The sequence below is a fragment of the Pelodiscus sinensis genome, chromosome 6 (assembly GCF_049634645.1).
Source record: "Pelodiscus sinensis isolate JC-2024 chromosome 6, ASM4963464v1, whole genome shotgun sequence".
Classification (NCBI taxonomy): Eukaryota; Metazoa; Chordata; order Testudines; family Trionychidae; genus Pelodiscus; species Pelodiscus sinensis.
The window spans coordinates 41,169,659-41,192,276 of record NC_134716.1 but is presented as its reverse complement, the minus strand read 5'-3'; the positions used below and the strand labels follow the sequence as shown (position 1 = coordinate 41,192,276).

The 22,618-nt window shown below is 43.0% G+C and overlaps 1 protein-coding gene across 3 annotated transcripts in view; it reads right to left on the bottom strand.

Moving 5' to 3' along the window:
- NTRK2 (neurotrophic receptor tyrosine kinase 2) overlaps positions 1-22,618 on the bottom strand; it is a 292,046-nt gene that overhangs the window by 40,462 nt on the left and 228,966 nt on the right. For all 3 annotated transcript variants that reach the window (XM_075931775.1, XM_075931774.1, XM_006135900.4), the window contains one exon: positions 20,457-20,691. In XM_075931775.1, the coding sequence (XP_075787890.1) occupies positions 20,457-20,691 (235 nt within the window). The remainder of the gene's footprint in view (positions 1-20,456; positions 20,692-22,618) is intronic.

Sequence of the window (22,618 nt, the reverse complement as noted above, 5' to 3'; positions counted from 1 at the left end):
ACTAAGATAAATGCCCTGCATCATGACTCCATACAGGATAGCTTTCCTGGGTTTGATAGGGAGAGGTGAACTGAGACATAAACACTGACCTTTTGAATAAGATCAAAGGCAGCCTCAGTTTAATATCTGTTACATCCTCTGCTGGATGTTTTATCCAGTGGAGGGATTGGCGCCAGGAACATCCTCTGAAATTTTTCACTTGGGACACTTCTCCCTCCCCCCAAACAAACCCTACACACATAGCAGCCTGACCCTCCTCTTTCACTCTGAGGCATTCTCCCCACCACCAGCCTCAACCCCCTCAAGCTCTAAACACTCCTATACTGACTGCAGCTCTTGGACCCTCCCTGCAATCCCCCTTCCCAAAAGCTCCTGCCTCCTCCCAACACCCAGGGGATTTAACCGGGGACCTCCAGAGCTAAAAGTACGAATCATCACAGTATCAGAGACAGCCAGCTCTCACAGCCTTTGTAGACCAATCCCCAAGGGAGACATTGAACAATATATTACATATTCTGCACTTTACTAGACTAGTTGGATCTCTGGTCTGACAGTGTAGTAATTCCCGTATCCCTACAATGATAATCAAGAGTTGTGGCAGCATCTCTGAGGTGAATAGAAAGAAAACTCTCTCTACCTGAGCTAGCGGGAATTGTGTGAACTCTGTTCCACCTTTCATGGAGGACATAGACAGAAAAAAAGTGTAATTCTTCCCCTTTCTCAAAAGAAACAAAAAGGAAGAAACCAGAAGTGAGATACAGAGAACGCACAAAAAGAGTATTCATACATTTTTTCATTCTTTGACATTTGATATTGAATTTACAATATTTATGATATATCATGGGAAATGGGGGGAAACTAAAGATTAAACAATGTTTGCTGTGTCTGATACTAATCAGAAAGAACCAGAGCAATATTATAGATAGGTTCCAACTACACAATTGGGATCCAAAATTAGATCCCAACTTTCCCCGAGTGTCAGGTCCAAAACTAGATAGCCAGCTCTAGTTTTTGGAGCAGGAATCAGAGTTGGATCACTGGTCTGGCACAGTGTAGTAATTCCTGTATCCCTACAATGATAATTCAAGAGCTGTGGCAGCATTTCTGAAATGAGTGGAAAGAGAACTCTCCCTACTTGAGCTAGCGGGAATTGTGTTAACTCTGTTTCACCTTTCATGGAGGGCATGGACAGAAAAAAAAGCACTGGATTTGAAGATCATGGCACCGGCTGTTCTGGTGAAAGCTAAGAAATTATTATTCTCTATGGGTATGTCTACACAGCAGGGGCTCGTCTACACTGGCCCCTTTTCCGGAAGGGGCATGTAAATTTCATGAGTCGTAGTAGGGAAATGCGCGGGGGATTTAAATATCCCCCGCAGCATTTAAATAAAAATGTCCGCCGCTTTTTTCCGGCTTTTAAAAGAGCCGGAAAAGAGCGTCTACACTGGCCCCGATCCTTATTCAAAGTAGGAATAAGATCCTCCGGAAAAGGGCACTTTTTCCGGAGGATCAGGGCCAGTGTAGACGCTCTTTTCCGGCTTTTTTAAAAGCCGGAAAAAAGCGGCAGACATTTTTATTTAAATGCCGCGGGGGATATTTAAATCCCCCGCGCATTTCCCTACTACGACTCATGAAATTTACATGCCCCTTCCGGAAAAGGGGCCAGTGTAGACGTAGCCTAGTATTATTTCAGAATATATGACGTTATTCCAAAATAACATAGTCGGCGTCTACACTACAAGCAGTTATTTTAGCATAATGTCAAAATAATGTTGAGCTGGAGGACTTCTTACTCTGACTCCTGTAACCCTCATTTTATGAGGAGTAAGGGAAGTTGGAGAAAGAGTGCTCTTTCTTGGACTTCCTGCTGTGTAGACAGCACCAAAAGCCGGAATAAGCAATTTCAACTTAAACTATGCAATTGACATAGCTCAAGTAGTGTAGCTTATTTCGGCTTTAGCTCTGCTGTGTAGATGTGCCATATGGGTATATCTGCAATACAGAGAAGATCGAAGCTGCTGCTGTTGATCTTCCAGGGTTCAAATTAGCAGGTCTAGTGAAGACACACTAATTTGAAGTGAAAGGGGCACTCCAGTCGATACCAGTAGTTCTGCTTTCATGAGGAGTAAGGGAAGTTGAAGGAAGAGTGTTCTCCCTTTGACTTCCTGCAGTGGGCACAGTGCCAAAAGTCCAGTTAAGGTACTTTGAGTTCAGGTACACAATTAATGTACCTGAAGTTGCGTATCTTAATTCGACCTTATCCCATAGTGTAGACATACCCCTATGAGACTTTGTCTAGCAGAATAGGGCATATCTCATCATTATGTAAGTGGTCTTCCACAAATTTTAAAATCTCTCATTCCAGTGTCTTTTTCACTGTTAAAGACAGAGCAAACCGATTCACATAAAATATTTTTCTCACTCTGCTCCCAAATATGGCCCAACCTGGAATCAAACCTTTTTTGAATTTTAAAGCAAATAAAGTCAGCCTTTCTAAAATGCAGTTCCAGGTACCAGTCAGGGAGTGTGCAAAGTAGTTTGACACAGCAGAAAAGAATTATAAGATTCATTGGAAGGACAAGTTTTGCATTTGTACCCAAATATTTAGATGCTAAATGAGCTGAAAATAAAATGTGAAACTATTAATGTTTAAAGATTGAATAAATGCTGAACGAGGAATTTATAAATTCTGTAAGCCAAAAATATCAAGATTTTCCCTCTTTTTATTTGTACTGCTTTTTATTTAAACCACTCTTATAAAATTGAATGCAAAAATAATGCAAGATCAAGACTAGTTAAAATCACAAAAAAAATCAGAAAAAGGCTATTCATTAAAATTCCAAAAGCAGTGTTGACTCAGACGTGTTGAATATAGCATTTTATTTCTTTTTCTGATTAAATGTGTACATTCATATATTGCGCTCTGTCTAGACTGGCCAGTTTTTCCGGAAAATCAGCCGCTTTTCTGGAAAAACTTGCCAGCTGTCTACACTGGCTGCTTGAATTTCCACAAAAGCACTGACTTCCTACCGTAAGAAATCAGTGCTTTTTGCGGAAATACTATACTGCTCCCGTTCAGGCAAAAGTCCCTTTTGCGCAAATCTTTTGAGCAAAAGGGCCAGTGTAGACAGCTGAGATTTGTTTTGCGCAAAAGCGCGTCTAGATTGGCCACAGACACTTTTCCGCAAAAAGTGCTTTTGCGGAAAAGCGTCCATGCCAATCTAGACGCTCTTTTCCGAAAATGCTTTTAAGAGAAAACTTTTCCATTAAAAACATTTCTGGAAAATCATGCCAGTCTAGACGTAGCCTTACTGTTCATTTCATAAACCGTTTCTCCGGACCTCCAATGTAACTGAGTAAATGCTGCTGTGCATTTTCTGTCTTTTTGTGATTTTAATGGTGCATTCTTAAAGTTGCATTAAAGTGTTTTTTTTAAGTTAGTATAGTTGTATCTGCTATACAACCTTCACTTTCCCCTTTCTATTTCTTTTTCCTTCTACATAATAAAAGAGAACAAAGACAAAAAGCAGTAGATTTACTAACACATGGGACGAAGGAATATTCAAAGCCATTCAGGTCCAAACTCACCATCTATTCCAGCTCAAAAGTACCACACAAATATTTGTTTTTCAAAACTCATTTTTTTCAAACATGACTCAGACCATAGTTTTGTCTGTATGCACATGTGAGCATATGCAAATAGCAGGAGTTGTTACACTAGTCTCCCGTCATTCATTCTGGGTGAAATCCATCCCTCTGCAGAGGAACAACATAAGACCTATGCAACATTTAAAATGCATTCAACCCTTATTTTATAGACATACTTTGTCTTTAGGCCTTCTACTTTATTCACTGACTTTCCCACTGGCTATAATATAAATATGCCTCTCCCAAAAAGTCTCTCAGCACTAGGTTCTCTTCTCCAATAAAGCTGTCTATGGCACAATAATTTGGCTCTAAAATATGTGAGGAACTCAAAGAATATACAAAAAATTCACCTGGCTTAAAAACTGAAAATATAAAAAAGACTCCCAGAAATCTTTTTTTATTCATACTTTAAAAGGTAGCAGATAAGACAAGCTATTCTGCTACTCTGTGAAATGAAATATTTATATCTGTTCTGATCATTCTTTTTATTCATGTCTTCTTGTGCTAAGGATGATTTAAAATGTTTACTGAAAAATCTAAAAAATCAAACAGTTCATGCATATGATGTAATTCCAGGAATTCAGGGTCCTGCCTCTCATCTAACTCACTCACTCCTCACAAAAAAAATAATCTAAAGAGAGATCATCAACCGGTTACATTGAACTATATCTCATGATCAGAAAATAACTTGGGCAATATGAACTATTGTAAAAGACATTTAAATAGAACAAACTGTGGGAGATACTTAGCACATCATCTCTCCTTTGCAAAACAATGAATGCACCAAAAAATCATGCCAAGCACCTGCTAAACCATTTTCAAGGCAGGTGTATTCCCAAGACACAATTGCATTTTTCTTCATGTAGTAAAGCTGAATCCTGTGAAAGGTAGCAAGTGATGAGATATGAGTAAGTAATTTGTAATTAATCATTTATTTGATACATGTTCCTTTTTTCTGTTTGCAAACTGTTTGTGAAACAATTGCAAACTTCAACCTGATTGATTCATGATTGGAGATTTGCAAATATTTTTAACAAAGAGTTCTTTCTCTGCATACTCAAAATGAAAGAAAAGCTTGGGTGATTTCCTTGCCCTGATGGAATCCCCTTTCTCTAGAGCCTGCTAAATCGAGCCCTGTAGCAATGACATATCCCTAGAGATCATAAAAATATTTCTAAGGAGAAATTTTATTTTTTCTTCATGGGCCAAATTATTTTCAAAACATTCCCTGTGGGAAGATGTACTTATTTCAAATAATATATTAACTGAAAACTGCTATCCATTAATATACAAAGTATAGCTTTCAGGAGGAAAACTAACCATTTCCAGCAAAGCTTCCCCCCAACCCGCATCCTAGTTAGTTGTGGGAAAGTGTCTGTGTTTAAAACACATGAATACGCTCCCCAGGGTCTCTCCCTCCACTCTGCAAGTGCCTGGATCCTGGAGCATGGAGATTTTACCACATGCTGAAATGGAATCTGCCCCCCTCCCCACAAATGTATCTATTGAAATCACAGTTTGGATAGAACTACACTGTCAACAATTAATATTTGTGATTCAGAGGGTCTATGGGTAAAAGCTTGGCCCAATGGAGTCAGTGGGAGTTTTGCCCACTGGTTTGGACACTGGCCAAGATTACCCGTGAGAATATACTCCCCCGCCCCTTTTTACCAGGAAATTGTAAATCTGTTCAATATGTGAAGAAGGATCATAGTGAATATTTTGTATTTTACTCTGTTTCAGCTCCAAGGTCCGTTTATCTTTAAAAGTCTCTTTATTATCTGAAAACAGCATGTAGTTTGTTTCACGGGCACAAACGGTGCTGCTAAAGAGAATCGCAGAATGTCCATTGAAGCAGGTTACCAACAGCCACTATATAATCATAAGTCTCACAATATTTGTTTTTCCTAAAGCTCCATTTCCTTGAGCTGTGTGATTATGGGTAGGCCTCCTCTGCAAAAACAAACAAACAAACATCCCCCAAAACAAAAAACTCAGTCCTACAGCAGCAAGTCTGAGAGCCTGGTTCAACTTTCTCATTCTACCGTGCTAAAAATAAAAGTGTAGATGTTTCCTCTAGGGTTGGAACTTGACTCTTAAGATTCATTCTGTTTGCTGGGCCTCTAACCCTCCCTAAATTCAAGCTCAAGTGGGAATATGTACACTATTTTTAGCAACATAGCATGAGACCAAGCCTGAATCTATAGCCTGGGGCTCTGACACTCACTGTCATGGGTCTTTCTCTGCAGCGTAGCTGTACCCTCCAAGAGAATCTTAACTTGCCTTTTTTAAAGGGCATTTCCTGTCATGGTTGTGGCTCAAAAAGAGAAGGGAAAGGGGACTCCAAAATATATTAATTTTAAAATCTCATGATTTTTAAGCCAATCCCAAGATTTTGGGGTGCCTGACTCATGATTTTTGAGTGCTTCTAGGTGACAATAATATAGGAAGCCCTTGTTGACAAAATTGGCAGCACACACCTGTCAAGAACAACATTTTTTTATAATGGGGATGAAGATACAAGATACAATGGGGCTGAAGATACAATTTTAGCACTAACTCAGGATACATCTTGCTAAAAACTCATTTCAGACATTGTTCAGTTTCCCAGCATAGAATTGACAAGGGGTCTTAGAGTGTTTTTATGACACAATTTTGAAAGGAGGGTGCAGCCATGATTCTCTGAAAAGAGATTAGTCTCTTAACACATTTCTGACTTCACACAATTCACCATCTCTTTAGTGCAGACACAATTCAGTTTCACATGGTTCTTGGCCAGGTAATACATATGAAAACATGGGCTTGAAAACAGGTTTAGGAGCAAAACCATATTCAAATCTGTTTTTCTTTAGCACTGTCACAAACATGTTAAAATGTCACAGTAGGTTAAAAAGAATCCTTCTAGGTCACATCAGGAATTAAAACACAACTAAAAAGCTAATAGATCCCTCAGCAAAGGGAGCAGTAAGGAGCAGCTGTAGCACTAGCAGAGTTACGCCTCCATAAACATAAAACGAAAGTTAATGTACTCAGCATGTTAAACTTTTGACCCCCACAAACATACTTGGGGGAATAGTTTGAAAACTGAAAAGATAATATTTATGTCTCATCAGAGAGTAGCACAAAACTGCATTATTTAGTAAGAAACCATTTAGAATATACAGAAGAAAATATTTAGAATCGCTGGACCCTGAGGCAGTTGCTCTCTTTTGCCTCAACCCCTTCACGCCTGCATAGGTGGACCTGGGTAGGCTGATCAATATTACAGATCTTTTGGGACACTGAGACCTGGAAAGCAGTGTTCATTAACTGATTTGCAGTCTGATATGTAAGGACCACTAATATGTTCAAGAACAAGTGGACAGCAATGGCTCTCCTAAAAGTCATCTTCTGGTAAAGAAAAACAGCACGACAGGGCCTTCTTAAGGCACCTGGGCAACTGGTCGAAGACCAAGAGTTCAAGCGAAGCAAAATATGTGTGGGTAGTAGGTAGGGACATAAAAGGTTAACCAGTTAGTCAGTAAGCATTAGGCATACTAAAATGCTTACCTGGTAACCAGTTGGCCACCAAACCCCGGTGGACATCCAGCCACAGAGGGTCGGCCAGCAGGACCCCGGGCCCAGCGGCCCAGCCTGTCAGCAGCGCCTGACCTCAGCAGGCCAGCAGGACCCAGCCACAGTGGGCCAGGATGGAGCAGCCCCATCCCACAAGCTGGGGAGCTCCCCTACCCACAGCAGGCCAGCCGGTAGGATTCCAGTCCTGGTTGCTCTGCACCAGCTCTCCAATGGTAAACTGGTTAAATGCTACAATTTTAATTGTTTAACTGGTTAATTATTTTAATGGGTATTTACATTCCTAGTAGTAGGCCCTATTTACATGCAGTTTGGGTACCCATGACTTATTGTGCCAGGCACTGTCAGTGAGTCAAAAAGGGAAGAGGTATATGCCTTGTGATATACAAGACACCCACTGTGTCCCTGTCAATAGTTTTTTAAACTTGTGTATTAATTGACAGAGCCAGAATTGCAGGCTTTGCTGTATTACTAGCTGACACAACCCCTTCTCCACCTCCATCCATCCCCTTTATATATTATATTTCAGTTTAATCATCACTGTTCATTTTCCACACTTTCTTATTTCTGTTAGTAGAAATGTCCCCGTTGTCCTTTGACGGGGCAAAAAATGCTTGTTTAGGAAAACTGCCTAGCAACCACTTTCTCTATTTCAAGGCTATTTACATAAAAAAAGCCCCCCTGTTGGAGGCTAATGAAGATTCTGTTGAGAACTGCTCAGTGACCACCTCTCAAAAGAAACCTCCCTTTTCTCCTGATCCCTCTGGGTGGCCTTTCTTTGCAGTGTCCACTTCACTTGGAAGGCAATGCCAATTTCCCACAAGGTGCATCAGTGTTCTGCAGCAGGGAAAGAGCTAACAGTTCCAATTCCTGACTGTGGTGGAAAAGATCAGAGATGTCTGATCCCTCAGGAAGGGATTTTATTACCACGCTGTTCCCAGATTTTTTTCCATTCTGTACAACGCACAAAGTCAACAACTCTGATTTTTAACCCACTAGATTCTGTCATTCTCCAGATTGCCAGCCTAAATGAATGCTTATAGGAGTAAGTACATTAGGGATGTAAGTGACTAATCGTTTTCCCTCCACCCTTGCTGCCTCTATCGGAAAGAGGCAGTGGGGGAGTAAGGGGGAGGAGGCGGTGATGGGGGGAGCCAGCTTAAAAAGCCAGTTCCTCCCAGCTCCAGCTCTGTGGGAGGGGCACAGCAGTGGCGTTCCACCTTTGAACTGTACAAAAGTCCCCACTAGGGCTCTTGTACATTTCAAAACACAAGCACCACATGGAGCCTGGAGCCAGAGGGGGACTCAGAATTTCCCGCTGGTACCGAGCGCCATGTGGCATTTCAAAGTGAAAGCACCACATGGAGCTCGGGGCCAGCAGGGAACTCTAAGTCCCTTGCTGGTCCTAGGCTCCACACAGCGTTTCAATCTTTGAGCCCCTACTGGGGCTCTTGTACATTTCAAAGGCGGAATGCCATGCAGCACTTCTGCCTTTGAAATGTAGCAACAGCCAGGCGGGCTCTTGCTACATTTCAAAGTGGAAGCACCCTTATCGACTAATCAATTAGCTGATTAATCTAATTTTAACATCCCTAAAGTACATGCACTGCTATACAATGTCTTTCTCTTGGTATTGGTATTTATATCTTGCCCCCCCCCATTACAAAATGCTATAAATGGTGTGCACACAGATCTAAGTTTTCTCTATCTATACTTTTCCCAGGAACAGATACCACAGGAGTCACTCCTCAGAACCATTTATATCCCCATATTCTAGAGAATGAGTATTAAAAATAGATTGAAAATGTATCTTGAAAGACCCTGGGTGAAATGCTGATCCTACTGAAATCAGTGACAAAATTTCTATTGCCTTCAATGAGCAGAATTTCAAACCAACTTCCTCCCCTAAAACTATAAACTAATGGACAGCAAATTTTGGTTTGTGGAGAGAGGATTTCTGATCCAAAGCATGGTCCTGTCAGACGCAGAGTGCCTAAATGGGAGTGGAGGCCTTCCAACACCCCCAAGGAGGTGCTGAGGACCTCCCAGGATCAAGCTTCTATTTACTGGCAGCAGGAAGACTTTCTGATTGGGGTTTTCAAAACCTCTCCAGCATTAGGGTTCACATAGGGTACCATAGGCAAAATCTGCAGACACGGAACCAACCGTTGGCTCAAATTTCATGGTGCCCCATGAAGCTGTGTGCTGCCTATGGGGTCTGGCAGCCCCCATCCTCATCCCCATCCCCATCCCACTCACTGAGCAGCATTCACAGGACCAGAGGACTCATGGAGCAGAGGGCAGCCATGCAACAAGCAGCTGGAGAGAAGTGGTGATTTCCCCTTAAAAGTACAGCTTCTCTCCATCCACCTGCATGACCACCTCCTCTGGCCCATGTCTTTCTCCCGACCCTGCACCTGGGCTGCCAACTCTCCCGGACTGGACAACATTATAGAATCATAGAATCATAAGGCTGGAAGAGACCTCAGGAGATCATCAAGTCCAACTCCCTGCTCAAAACGGGACCAACCCGAAATAAATCATCCCAGCCAGAGCTTTTCTCAAGCAGGGACTTAAAAACCTCTAGGGATAGCGATTCCACCACCTCCTCAGGTAACCCATTCCAGTACTTCACCACCCTCCTAGTGAAATAGATTTTCCTAATGCTCCTCCTAATATTCCTCCTAATGCACCCTAATATGTCATTAGCCTTCTTGTCTACAAGGGCACACTATTGACTCATATCCAGCTTCCCATCCACTGTAATCCTCAGGTATTTTTCTGCCAAACTGCTGCTTACCCAGTCGGTCCCCAGCCTGTAACAATGCTTAGGATTCTTCCATCCCCAGTGCAGGACTTTGCACTTGTCCTTGTTAAACCTCATCAGATTTCTTTTGGCTCAATCCTCCAATTTGTCTAGGTCACTCTGGACCCTATCCCTACCCTCTGACATATCTACCTCTCCCCCTAGCTTAATGGTATCTGTTGTCAAGTCCGTCCAGTCCAGGAGAGTTGGCAACCCCTTTCCGCACAGCTATAGTCCCCTCCTCATCCCCCACGCAGAGCGGGAGGAAGGGAGTTCTGGGACTGGGCTGTGTAAGGCTCAGCACTGGTAGGCACAGCCCAGGGTTCACAGAACTAATTTCAGGTTGTGAATCATTGCTTTCTTGCAGTCTAGACTCATGTCTCTGTGGTTTTTTGTTTCATTTTTTAAAGCATGATACAATGTTGTAAATGCATTAAAAAAAGATATTCTAAGCAAATCGACATCTGTGCTCAGAAGCCCCCAAAAGACAAGCTGACGCAGGTGGATGTCCTCCATACTGTATATGAACTAGGTCTGAGTCTTCTCTTATTTGTGTAAACTGGCAGCAGCTTCATTGAAATCTATGGCATGACAATAGTATAAAACAGAACTGATCAAAACCAGAATCTCCGTCCCTGGGGGAATTCTGATTTTGACATTTGTTTTCAAACAAAATTGGAACAAAAAGTAGAACTATCAGACCTACAACGGAAGAAAAAAATCCAAATTTTTTCAATTTGGAAATGTCACAATGTTTTGACATTTTTGATCAAAACAAAATTCTTTTACATTCCCAAATATAAACATTTTGCTTTGGGTTGGGCTAAGATTAGTCTCTGTATTTGCTTGAGTCACCAGAGTGCCTCATAAGAACTGCAGTTTGGGTGTGTCACACCCTCCCTCCCCCGTTCCCTGGCTACACTCTATCTTCCAGGACAGATGTCTCTGCATAGCTGAGCCACTGTGGTGCCTCATAGGCAACCACTTCTAGTATAAATCTTTAGTGTTGGGGGAGATTTTCTAAGCCATCCAAGTCCAATGGAAAATAAAATAACTGGAAGCCCCTCCTCCTGTATTTGCTACAATTGCTTTGGAATTTTATGCTTATTACTCAGACCCATATTTTACCCTATTTTTTCTTGCTGCCATCCCTCTACTGTTTTTGAAAAACAGTCTGTAAGCAGAATATCAGACAGTAAAGTCAGAGTTAGATTCAAACTTTCACGTACAGAATGAGCTAGTGTTCTATTAGTCATTGTGATTTTTTCAAACTTTTATTTGAGCGCCCAATTTTTCTAACCCAGGGGCCAAATGCATCCTTGATATTAATCCAGTGAAGACAATAGAATTACACCAAAGATGGATTTGGCTTTTCCTGTCTAAATTATGCCACAAAATGCAGGTTTGTGTGTGCAAAAAGACCACTTTGTGTACACAAATAGATAGCTGTGCAGGCTTGTGGCACTCACACATCACAGACCCTATTTAATACATGCAAATGCAGGAGTACGTTTGCAGTGGGTGGGTATGCACATTTATATTTTATATAATTGGTTTTGAAAATGTGATGTGCCTTCTAAAATATTGTATATACATATCATATTTGTGTTTTGCATCAGCTGCTCAGACATCTGCCTATCATTTCTCTTCCTTTTTAAATCATAGAAACTGTGTGAATTCTTAAAACTCCAGAGATGACAAGTCACCAGCATCATGAAATCCAAAACCTTGAGCTCTTTAAATGCAACATGCCAAACTCAGATGGTCAGCACAAGCCCAAGCAGAGAGATGAGCTTATTATTGTGTTCTCTTACTTTAGTATCCATAATATCTCTGTACATGGAGGATATATGTACTCTAATGGTCTGCCATTGTTTGGTATAACCTGTATGTAACACTCCTTCCTCTAGCCAACTGTGTTCAGTCAGGATTATTAGGCAAAAAGAGAGACGCTGCCTACAAAAGAGTCTTGGGCTCTCCTCTTCGGATATATCATGCAAGGCAGGTGTGGCCAACCTGAGTCTGAGATGGAGCCACAGTTTACCAATGTACATTGCCAAAGAGCTACAGTAATTTGTCAGCAGTCTCCATCTGGTGCTTCCTCCTCTCTTATCTCCAGTATCTTTTGCCCACCAGCAGCCCCACTGATCAGCACCTCCTCTTCCTTCCCCACGCCTCTTGCCCAATTCAATCAGATGTTTCATGGCACTCAGGAGGCTCCATGGGGGAGGGAAAGAACGAGGGCACAATACGCTTGGAGGAAGAGGTGGAGCCAGGTGTTGAACACTGGAAAGTTGGCACCTGTAGCTGCAGCCCCAGAGTCAGTGCCTGAGCAAAGAGCTGCATATTAACTTCAGTAGAGCCACAGGTGTCTCCAGAGCCAAGTTGGCCACCCCTGGTGCAAGGTCTGTGTCAGTGGAGAAGAGATGGAAACTCTATGAACCCTGTGCAAGGGATGCAAAGTTGGCATATAAACCAGTATTTGAGAAGTAACCACATCTGTGAACAACTAGAGATCCAATGCCAAATTGAGCCTGGCAGAAACCAGTGCAGGTCCACAAATGTCTAGGGAACTGTGCCTAAGTGTGCCAGCTCTAAACTTGGCCACCAGGATATGACTTTATTGTATATAAACTCTTCACAAAAGACATAATGGCGACCTCCTGGAAGCTCATATTAGCCATCTAAAATCTTCTGGAAACGTAAAACCAGAGTAACTATATTGACTTTAAGGGAGATACTCCAAATTTACACTGATGCAGCTGGCCCATTGTTTATAGTATATAATATTATCATCAGTTATGTGGATTGTGGAATCATCTGCACAGTGGTGTGCATACTCCATGGCTATAGGAACCCTCTGTCACTCTTGAGCTCTTTACGCAATGCAATGACGGAGGAGCAAAGCTGAAAAGACCTTATAGGGAAAGAGATAATTTCATCTGTGCATTAGATGCTGAAATAGCAACTAATAAAAAGCCTTCAAACTGTGACAATTGAATACAGACACCTACGAGGATGCCTTGACAAGATGCTTGACTCACAAATTCTTTCTTGCTTTTCCTCTGCCAAACTCACCCCCACGGGTAAACAGCTGTGTACTAACAGTTGAGAGATGTCTGCCACTACTGCCAATTGCAACTGAAGAGACACTTGTCCCTTGCTGTAAACATTTGTACTCTGGTGCTAGCCTGGCTAGTTAAAGCTCAAATAAATATAACCCCCAACTTCTGCTTTTTTCAGCATCCTGCTGTCATATTTTTTAATTTTCTTTACAAACATGCATTTTGCCCTGGAAACAGGCTTTGTGAGTTCACCCTCGGGTGATTATTTTTATTAGCATTATCTTTAACAAACAGTTTATATGTCAAGTCAACAGAAAGCATACTATGGGCAGTTGCCAGGAACAAAACACTGTACAATACTAGGAGTTAGGCTTATATTCTAAGGTACAGAATAGACTTCAGTTCATCAGTTGTAAACCAGTTTAACTCCACTGACTTCAAGGGCATTGCTCTGGATTTAGACCTATATAACTAATTTCTTAAGTATATGCTAAGAATGATATGACTTTTAAGGATAAAGATGACCAGCAAAGGATTTTTTGAATAGTATTTCTATGATATAGAGGGCTATTGGTTTTTTTTAAATGTTCAATTTTTACCACAGGAATGTCAAGTCAGATCAGCTTTATCATTGCTGGAAAACTTTCCTGAGGTCTCAGAATGGTACTGAGTTCTCACACGTTAACTGAAGGGATAGCAGGATTGAATGTTTAACAAAACCAGCCTTTGTTTGATGTACTCATTTACCGTAGGAGTTAAATAGCTGTTAACACAAAACAATTAAAGCAAAACTGCACATAATTCTACAGTTTATTTTAAAATTGCTCCCATTCCCACTTGCTTAGCTTTCTATCTCTTGAGTCATGATGTCATTTCATTAGTTCTCCAGTCACAACTAGACTAGATAAGATTCAACTGTTCAGTGAAAAAAAAAATCAAACAAGGGGAAAAAACAGATTTTTTTAAACAAAGGTCTTCCTGTTCCTTTTTAAACATCAAAAGAAACAAAAATATTGTCTAAGCTCTATTTTTTGGCCTTTGCAGATCACTTTTAAGTGACTCACTCACAGTTAAGCCAGAGATGGAAGAAGAAGCCATATCACCTGACAGATTTATTGTGATTATCGTTGTTCTTGTCGTATCACACACTAGATTATATTATACCATAAAGCCTTTGGTAGATGGAGGTACAGAGCTACATCATGCCAATGGAAGCTCCCCAGTGCTCAAGGGAGAGAGAGGAATTTGTGATGGCTCATTTAAGGTATGTTTACACAGCAAGGAAAAAACCCAACTCAGGCTTGTGGGGCTCAGGCTGTGGGGCTGTTTTATTGCTATGTACATTTCTACTCTTGGATCAGAGCCCGGACTATAGAATCCAGCAGGGATGGGAGGGCTCTGGGGCTAAGGGTTCAGCACAAAATCAGAAGTCTACACCGCAATGAAACAGCCCTGCATCCTACAAACCTGAGTTAGTTGGCATAGGCCAGCCACTGGGTGGACATACCCTTAGAGAGTGTTTTATATGATCAAATGCATGGCCAGCCAGATTAGCTGCTATGGCTCTGAATAATTTCTGATCCAAGAGCTCCTGTGAAAAGGTGAACAATTCATTAACAGCTCTAAACAAAACAAGTACAGAGCAAGTACCTTCAAATTTGAAGTGGATGCATAAAATGGTTTGAAATAGTATCTCTGAATACAGGAACAAATACCCCCAAAAATTGTGGTTGCCAGGATCCAGTGTCACTACAGCATGTCACCGACTAGTGTGGATGAGTCACACTGATGTCAGAAGAAACCCCCAGTCTTGAGGAATGAGAGCACGATCAACAAAAAGTAGACATCAGCAAAATAAATAAAAGCTCGCCACCACTGTGAAATACAAATATTTCAAATAAATGCAAGGATGTGATGCTATAAAGGGAATGTAATTCTACAGAGTGTCAGCAGAGCTCTTTAAAGCAGGTGACAAACTAATTGCTTGTTAGTCGCCATATTTCGGCTCAGGTAGGTGACAGCATGGGGAAGAAAAAATGATTGCAATTTCATTGTGTCCTCAGGCTCATCTGGTATGGCTTTAGAAAACTAGTGCCGTTTCATTACATGTTAGCACTTGGACTAGCAAATTAAATTTCTCTCCCTCCCACCTCTCCACTAAGATTACTGACAGACCCTGAAAAAAATAAAGGCCCGTGCAGCCAGTGCCACACGGCGCACACACACACACACACACACAAACCGTTATTTCTCTCCACAGTCATCCCTGCAGCATCTCTGTAGAGCTGCCCCGACATCGTGCAGAAGACCACTGATCTGACAGAGTGTAGGGGCTGAGGACCATCTTCACTTAACTATGCAAACATCAAACAACTCTCTTTGAACAAACCTAAAACCTGAATGGATTGACCAATAAGAGTGGGCTGCCTCAGAGTAAACTAATTCCACTGTATCAATACACTCACCTATATGGATTTTGGCAGCCACCAAAGCATTTCTTGCCTTGCATTTTTGAGGGGTGTAATTCCCTCCAGTGAGCAACTGATGAAACTGTCAAGTGCAGGTGAAGAAGTGCCTCCCTACATTAATTAAACTTTAAACTGTTAAAAAGACCTCACTATACACAAAGGTCAAAGTCTCTCCAACATCACCTAATGGCAGTGCCATTATCCATCCCTGCCACTGCCATAATTCTCTAGACAGCCCTCTGGCAAATCACTCCTGGCCTGAGCCTTTCAGGATCCCATTATAACTAGCTCCCCTATTCACAAAGCTTGTCAGAATCTCATTCGGGTACATAGTCCCTGGTCTTTACTAGCAGCTCCACAGGTGCTACCAGTCTGAAAGGTGGGGTGAGAGGCAGGTCATGGCTCTGTTCAACTTCTGCATTTGCCTGTCGACCTACTCAGTGCAGAGCAACAGAGCTTCTCTGTGTGCAAAAGAAATGCCCAAGCTCAAAAGAAATATTTTTGTGTGTCACCCTCAGCTGATCTAAAATGGCCTAGCTCGTTGACGTCAACAGGGCCTCACTCCTTTACACCAGCTGAGGCTCTGGCCCATAGGCAAAATCTCCCCATGTCCTATTCAGTCCCCCATTTGTTCTGCTGCCATCATCACACTCTACCTTTTCAGTCACACATCCCTCTCCACAAATTATGTTCCCGCTTCATTCACTGCATCCCCACATTCGTTATTGCACAACTCACTCTTTTACTTCCACTTTCCCTCCCCACCACCTTTTCTCTCTCCAGCTCTCGTCTCCTCTCTTGCAGAGTGAGAGAAGGAAAAGAAAGTGACGTGTGTGTGAGAGAGAGAGAGAGAGAGAAAAATGTACTGGATTATCTAGATCAGGGGTGGGGAACCTAAGGCCTAGGGACCAAATGTGGCCCCCAGCTTGCCTTGATCCAGCCCCCAAGGCTCAGCCTCCCCAGCATTGGGGAGCCTACTCTGGCACTCCAACTCACCCCCTATCGCGGGGCTGGGACACAAAATCTACTAGCGTGGGCCCCTGCAGGCTCTGGTGTACATGAGGAATGCCAGTAGTGTCTTTCTGCTTCTTAGTAGGGGGCCACATCAGTGAGGGTGGGGGGGATTTACACTTCTCACTGGTGTGTGGCTCCCGACTGCTTTTCTGTGGGCCAGCAGCAGTGTTCTCTCTAAGACTTTCCATCCAGGAGCAGAGCGAGTTTTGTCTTGTGCACCAATATTGGGTCACGTGTGCTTGTTTGGACGTGTGCCACTGTGGAACTCAAGTTATAAACCTTTCCCTTTTCCCCTCTGCTGCCATGTCTCCCACACTCCCCTTGCCCCATCTGCTCCCTTGTGACTGCTGCTGCTCCCCACCCCTCAACCTCCTCTGCTGTCCTGGCTCCTGCCCTTCTCACTCCCCTCAGCCCTTCTGGGACCTGCCCCTCTCCCCCTCCTCTCTGACTCCGCCTCCACTTGCACTTTTCTTCTCCTACTCTAGCCACCCCCATTCCCTCTCCTAACACCTCCCTTTTCCCACCTGCCCTGCCTCCGTCCTCTGCTCACTGGTGTCCATCCCTTCTGTCCACTCCCCTCCCCGTGTCTGTCCTTCTGCTTCACCCTCACAATTCCCCTGGCACCTTCACCTTCGTTTACCTCCTACATCTTCCTGGTGCTTCCCCTCATCCCTCACTGCCCTGGCCCTCCCAACACCTGCCTCCCTTGCTCTCTTCCTTCCTGTCACCACTCTCTGTCCCAGTTCTCCTCACTCCTCTCTGAACCCTCTCACATGACTTGCTCCATCCCCCGCCTTCCTCATGCCCACCCCTCCTTTCAACCCCTCTTCTCCCAGCACCCACTCCTCTCCTCTTCCTCCTTCTTGCCCCCATTGCCCCTCTCTTCTCCTTTCCTAGCATCACCCTGTCCCCTCCCCTCTCTCACCCCCACTGACACCTTCCCAGCCCTTCACCTCCTACCTCACCTCCCCCCCCCCAGCCGCTCCTCCTGCCCTTTCTCCTCATTGCCTCCTCTTGGTCCCCGGAATTTGTCTCTCTTCCATGCTGCCCATTGGTGTCTTCCCCTTTCTAGTCCTGCCTTGGTCTCCCTCTCTCCTCAGCATAAGCCCCTTCTTCTCCTCATCCCTACCTTCCCCTTAGTTCCCCCCTGCCCCTTCCCTTCCATTCTGCCATCTTGAGACCTGCACCTACCAGGCAAAACAGCATGGTGGGTGGCTGCCCTGTGTGCTGAGACTGGAGCCGGAGCCATGGTGCTCTTTTTAGTACCACAGCCCAGGCTCCAGCTCCAGCAGCCTCCATGTGGGCCATGTGGTGGCTGCCCAGCTGTTCCGGGGGTGGGGCAGCCACCTGCTATGTGGCCCTACCCCTGGGGGCAGCTGGGGCCACGGCTGCGGGGGTAAGCAGGACTGAAATTCTTGGTGCACACCCGTGGAGGAGCGCACCTTACAGGGGAACCTTGGTCAGCAGCCCATTACCCAAAAGAGATTCCACACCCCCTGGTCTAGACAGATGGTTCTGAAATGTGCCTTGAGCAACTGACATGTGGCTTGGGGCCAGTCAGGGCAGGATCTTTCCCCTTTCCCCATTTACTTCAAGTGAGAGTTTTGCCTGAGTACAGATGAGGCAAGAACATACATATGGGTCAAATTCAGTCCTAGTGTAAACAAGCAGAATGCTATCAATGAAGTTCCACCTGCTAGTGCCAGGTCTAGGTTTGCCCATTTGAAGTTGACAGCATTAGATCCACGTTCCCATCCCTTTCCCATCTGCCATCGAGCAAGTGTAAAACAAAGGTGTTTGTAATTAAAACTGGCATTGCAATTACAGTGCACCTTCTATTTAAGGTTGGCCACCTGCCTTACAAATGTTCATTATTAAGGCTCATCATGGCTCTGTAATTCATTTTTACCAATTTGACAGATGGGCTGACACAAAGCATAGAATGATGATTTGCCCAACTCATAACAAGTAAGGTTGATACTTTAGCTGCAAATAGAACCCCCACAAACCCTGAGTCTCAACCCCCTGCTGTAATACTCTCTGCTATAAAAAAATACAGTAGAACCCTGTTTATTTGACCCTCTATTATCCTGCTCTGCATATTAACTATACAACCAGTGCAAATAACTCCAGAAGTGGGTGCTCTCTCCTGTGGCCTCTAGACGGCACTGCAGCCTCACATCTGATCAGGCCCTGGTCTCAATTGGATCAGATAAATAGGTCTGTGCTGCACATTCAGCAACCACCACAGTACAAGTTTTTCAAGTTTTGGAATTATGTCATTCTTCCATCACAATCATCAAATAGCTTGAAATACCAGATTCCCAAAGGACAAAATGTGATGGAAATCTGGTTCAGTTGTTTACTAAATGCTATGTTTTGCCCATTGAAAAAAAGGAAGAAGCAAAACAACAAAAACAAAAAGATTTGTGGTTCTCAGCTCTTAATTAAAACAACTCAATGAATATAAATACTACAGTAGTTCCTGTGTGTACCCTGCCCTGCCCCTTCCCAACCATATGTAATAACAGTCTCTTCTCAGGCCTCTCACAAACAACTGTGCAGAATCAACCGTGTCCTCTTACAGAATGAGCAGATAAATTAAGGTGAAGATGACAGAAATATTTATCACACAACAGTAAAACTGATCATTAATGAACACAGTATATTTTAGTCATAAGGCTTTTAAAGTCCTTTGCAAATTTGAAAAAAATGGAAGTGAATCCCACAGACATGAATGAATATCATATAGGCCAGCATGTATACCAGGATAGCTTCACCTGCCATCAAAGTGCAACCATCACTAAGAGTGCAACAAAGCAAATGCAATGGGTTTATGATAGGGATATAATAGTTCAGTCGATTAATCGATTAACCGATAAGCAAAAGCTTATAGGTTAATGCTATAGACTACATGCATTTCCCTCCCTCTCCCAGCAGGAATTTTTTTACCAGGCTGGCCAGCAGCCCAGCTCAGTTCTGCCTCACTCTGGGTCTGGGACCTACCCCCGCTGTGGCTCTGTATTGGGAGCTAGGCGGGTAGGCAGCCTGGCTCAGTTCTGGTTCACACTGGGTCCGGGAACTCAAACTCCCCCTCCCCCAGACAGGGGCTGCTGCCACCCCTCACTGCTGCCTCTTTATCAGAGGCAGCAGCACAGGGTGACAAGCAGCCAGTCCACAAGAGGAGCTGGTTTTAAACTGGCCCCCTTTGCAGACTAGCTCCTGCCTGGCACCCTGCACTGCTGCCGGCCCTGCCCCCAAGGACTATAGAATAGTCGACTAACCAATAAGAATTCATGAGGTTACTCAACTATTCAATTAACCAATACTTAGCATCCCTAGTTCATGATAGGAAATACTTATCAGCTATGAGGCATGTCTTTTTGGTTGCTGAGCATATCAGCTGTAAACGGTTCTGCCTTAATCTCTGTTTCTTTCTCACTAAAATAATTTTTATAGGTGCAGTGCTGCTGCCTATAGGTTATATCCATTCAAGCAAACCATTGGTCTTAGACATTTGTAAGAACACATTTTTATAATACCTCATACTATGCCAAATTTTCTCAACCATCATCGCTTTAAAGGTGCCTTTCTTTTCTGCAGCCAAGTAAATTTGCCAAAGTTCTGACCTCGGAAGGATTGTTAAGTCACTTTTATAAGAAAACCAAAGCAAGTGTACTTCAACAAAAGGATTCTCCATCAACTCTTGTCATGAGCTTCCACATTTAACAAACTTTAAAGCTCAAGATTAGCCTTCCATATACAATTCTTTAAGAGTCCCCAATGTGCGTATCATCCAGTTTAAAAGTGGCAGCAGTAGGATCAATGTTAAAAGAAGATTGAACACAACCCCAGTTACCCAGAATAGGAGAGTCCACTTACCCTGTAGTAATCAGTACTGTATACATCTCTGGACATTCCAAAATCTCCAATCTTCACCAACAAGTTCTCACCAACCAGGCAGTTCCGGGTGGCAAGATCACGATGCACAAAGTGCTGTGATGCCAAATAAACCATGCCAGCTGCAATCTGCTGGGCAATGTGTAGCATCTGGGACTGGGTCAGCTCAGCTAGACGGTTGCCTTCTGCCATCAGCACTGCATCTGGTCCATGCGCCCTGCGTGGAGCACACAAACATACAGGCTCATGAAAAAAAAAGAGGTGCCTTATAAACTAGCATGACTGTGGGGTTGTCAGTAGGGAAACTGAAAATGTAATAGTGACTTATTTAAAGATGATGGGCTCAATTCTTCCGGATGGTAGGAATTAGTGTGATTTAGTGTTTTTTCTTTTCCTTCACCATTTTCTCTTTCTTTCAGAGAGGGGAGGAGAGCTGGTTGAATATATGACTCCTGAAAGCAAGGATCTGGGACTAATAACAATACATCCCATCCTAATCTGCTACACTCCTCCTGCTTTAGCATAGGGGCCATCCCTGAGCAAAGACTGCCAGTTGTTGTAACTGTATGGCTGCAGGGGAGCATAAAAGTCAGGATTTATACTTAGGTCTCTAGAAGTGAAAGGCCAGTGTAGTAACACCAGACTGCTTCCCGCTTTCTAAAGCCTAATATCCCCTTCCACGGGGAGATGGGACACACATTTTTTATTTATTTAAGGTGAAAGAGCTAACTTTACTCTGGGGAACAGAAAAAAAGAAATCTTTTATGATCAACGTGGCTTATGTTTAGCCTTAAATTCATCCTTGGGAAGAAAGTATAGGAGCTTGGAAAATGTCTGCCAATCAATCAAAATCTACAAGATCAAATTCTGATATTGCCTACCAGAAATATGATATAAAAATTGCTGAGAGGGAAAAAAACTTCATAGGTGATGTGACAGATCTGGGAGATAAATGGAGAAAGGTCTGTCACATCCCTGGAACTGCAGCTGGCACTATGCAGAAAAGCTAGCTACACATGTTTTGCCATGGAGCACAGACAGCCATGCAACTGGTGGTAGTTAAAGAAATAAAGGCAGGATGTGAAATCCCAGGCTGAGACCCAAATGTGAGGTCACCCTGAAAAGCACAGTACATCCTCATTGCACAGATTTTTAGTAGCCCTCCTCATGGAGGAAGCTGAACGTCTTTACTAATTTAGAAACTATTCCTTTTTCACCACATATTTATTTTCTAATTAAACTTCTGCTTTTGTTTTAACGTTCATCCCATCTTGCTTATCTTCTTGATTTTCCTTGTTAATCATAAAATGCTTATCTTCAGCAATGCACAGCTGCAAGAGACAGTAGCATAGACTCTGCCTGATCTACATCATTCCTCCGACACCACAATTGTGCACAAAGGGAAGCTTTTGACCTTCAGGTCCTAGTTCTGAAATGCAACACTATTGCAGGAAGCAACAAGACTCAGTTTGGTCCTACAGGGTTGAAACTCTGGATTCAGTTTCCCCCGATGGCCTTTGGTGGCGCTGCAGGGTAAGAAATAAGGTGCTCTTTTACAGACCAATTACAACTAACCTTTCATCTGCAGTACAAGCTGTAGCAAATGTGAGAGGAATGACAAATTTAGGATCAGATTAAACAGCTTGTCCTAACATAAATCATTGTATATTCTAAATACAGCTTATTAATAAAAAAATCTCCAATGTGGTGCATGTACTGCCTGCTAAACTGTATTACTATATGATATTTCAAAACCAGAGTGCATGAGTTACAAACCTATATTTAATGAGAGAATACATAAACAAATAAATCAATATTTCAAATGATGAATAAGTAGCTGCTACTATTCCAGGCAGTTTTAATGCTGAAATATTATGACCAGCCAGTCATGACCAACAATGTTTGCCAAGTGCAGGTAGCATCATGTCTCAAAAGCAGAGGTTATAGACAGGGTGGGGATAGACAGAGAAGGGCCATACAGGTGAAACAAGTAACTTGCATATCTCCCCTAAAACTGCTTTATAGTTCATCTATCCAGAGTTTCTCACTGTGGAACAAGGGATACTTACACCCCGGGGAAACCCTGTCAGATTTAACAGGGCTGCCCAAACAGAGAAATGTGGGCAAGCTGCTATGGTGGAAGG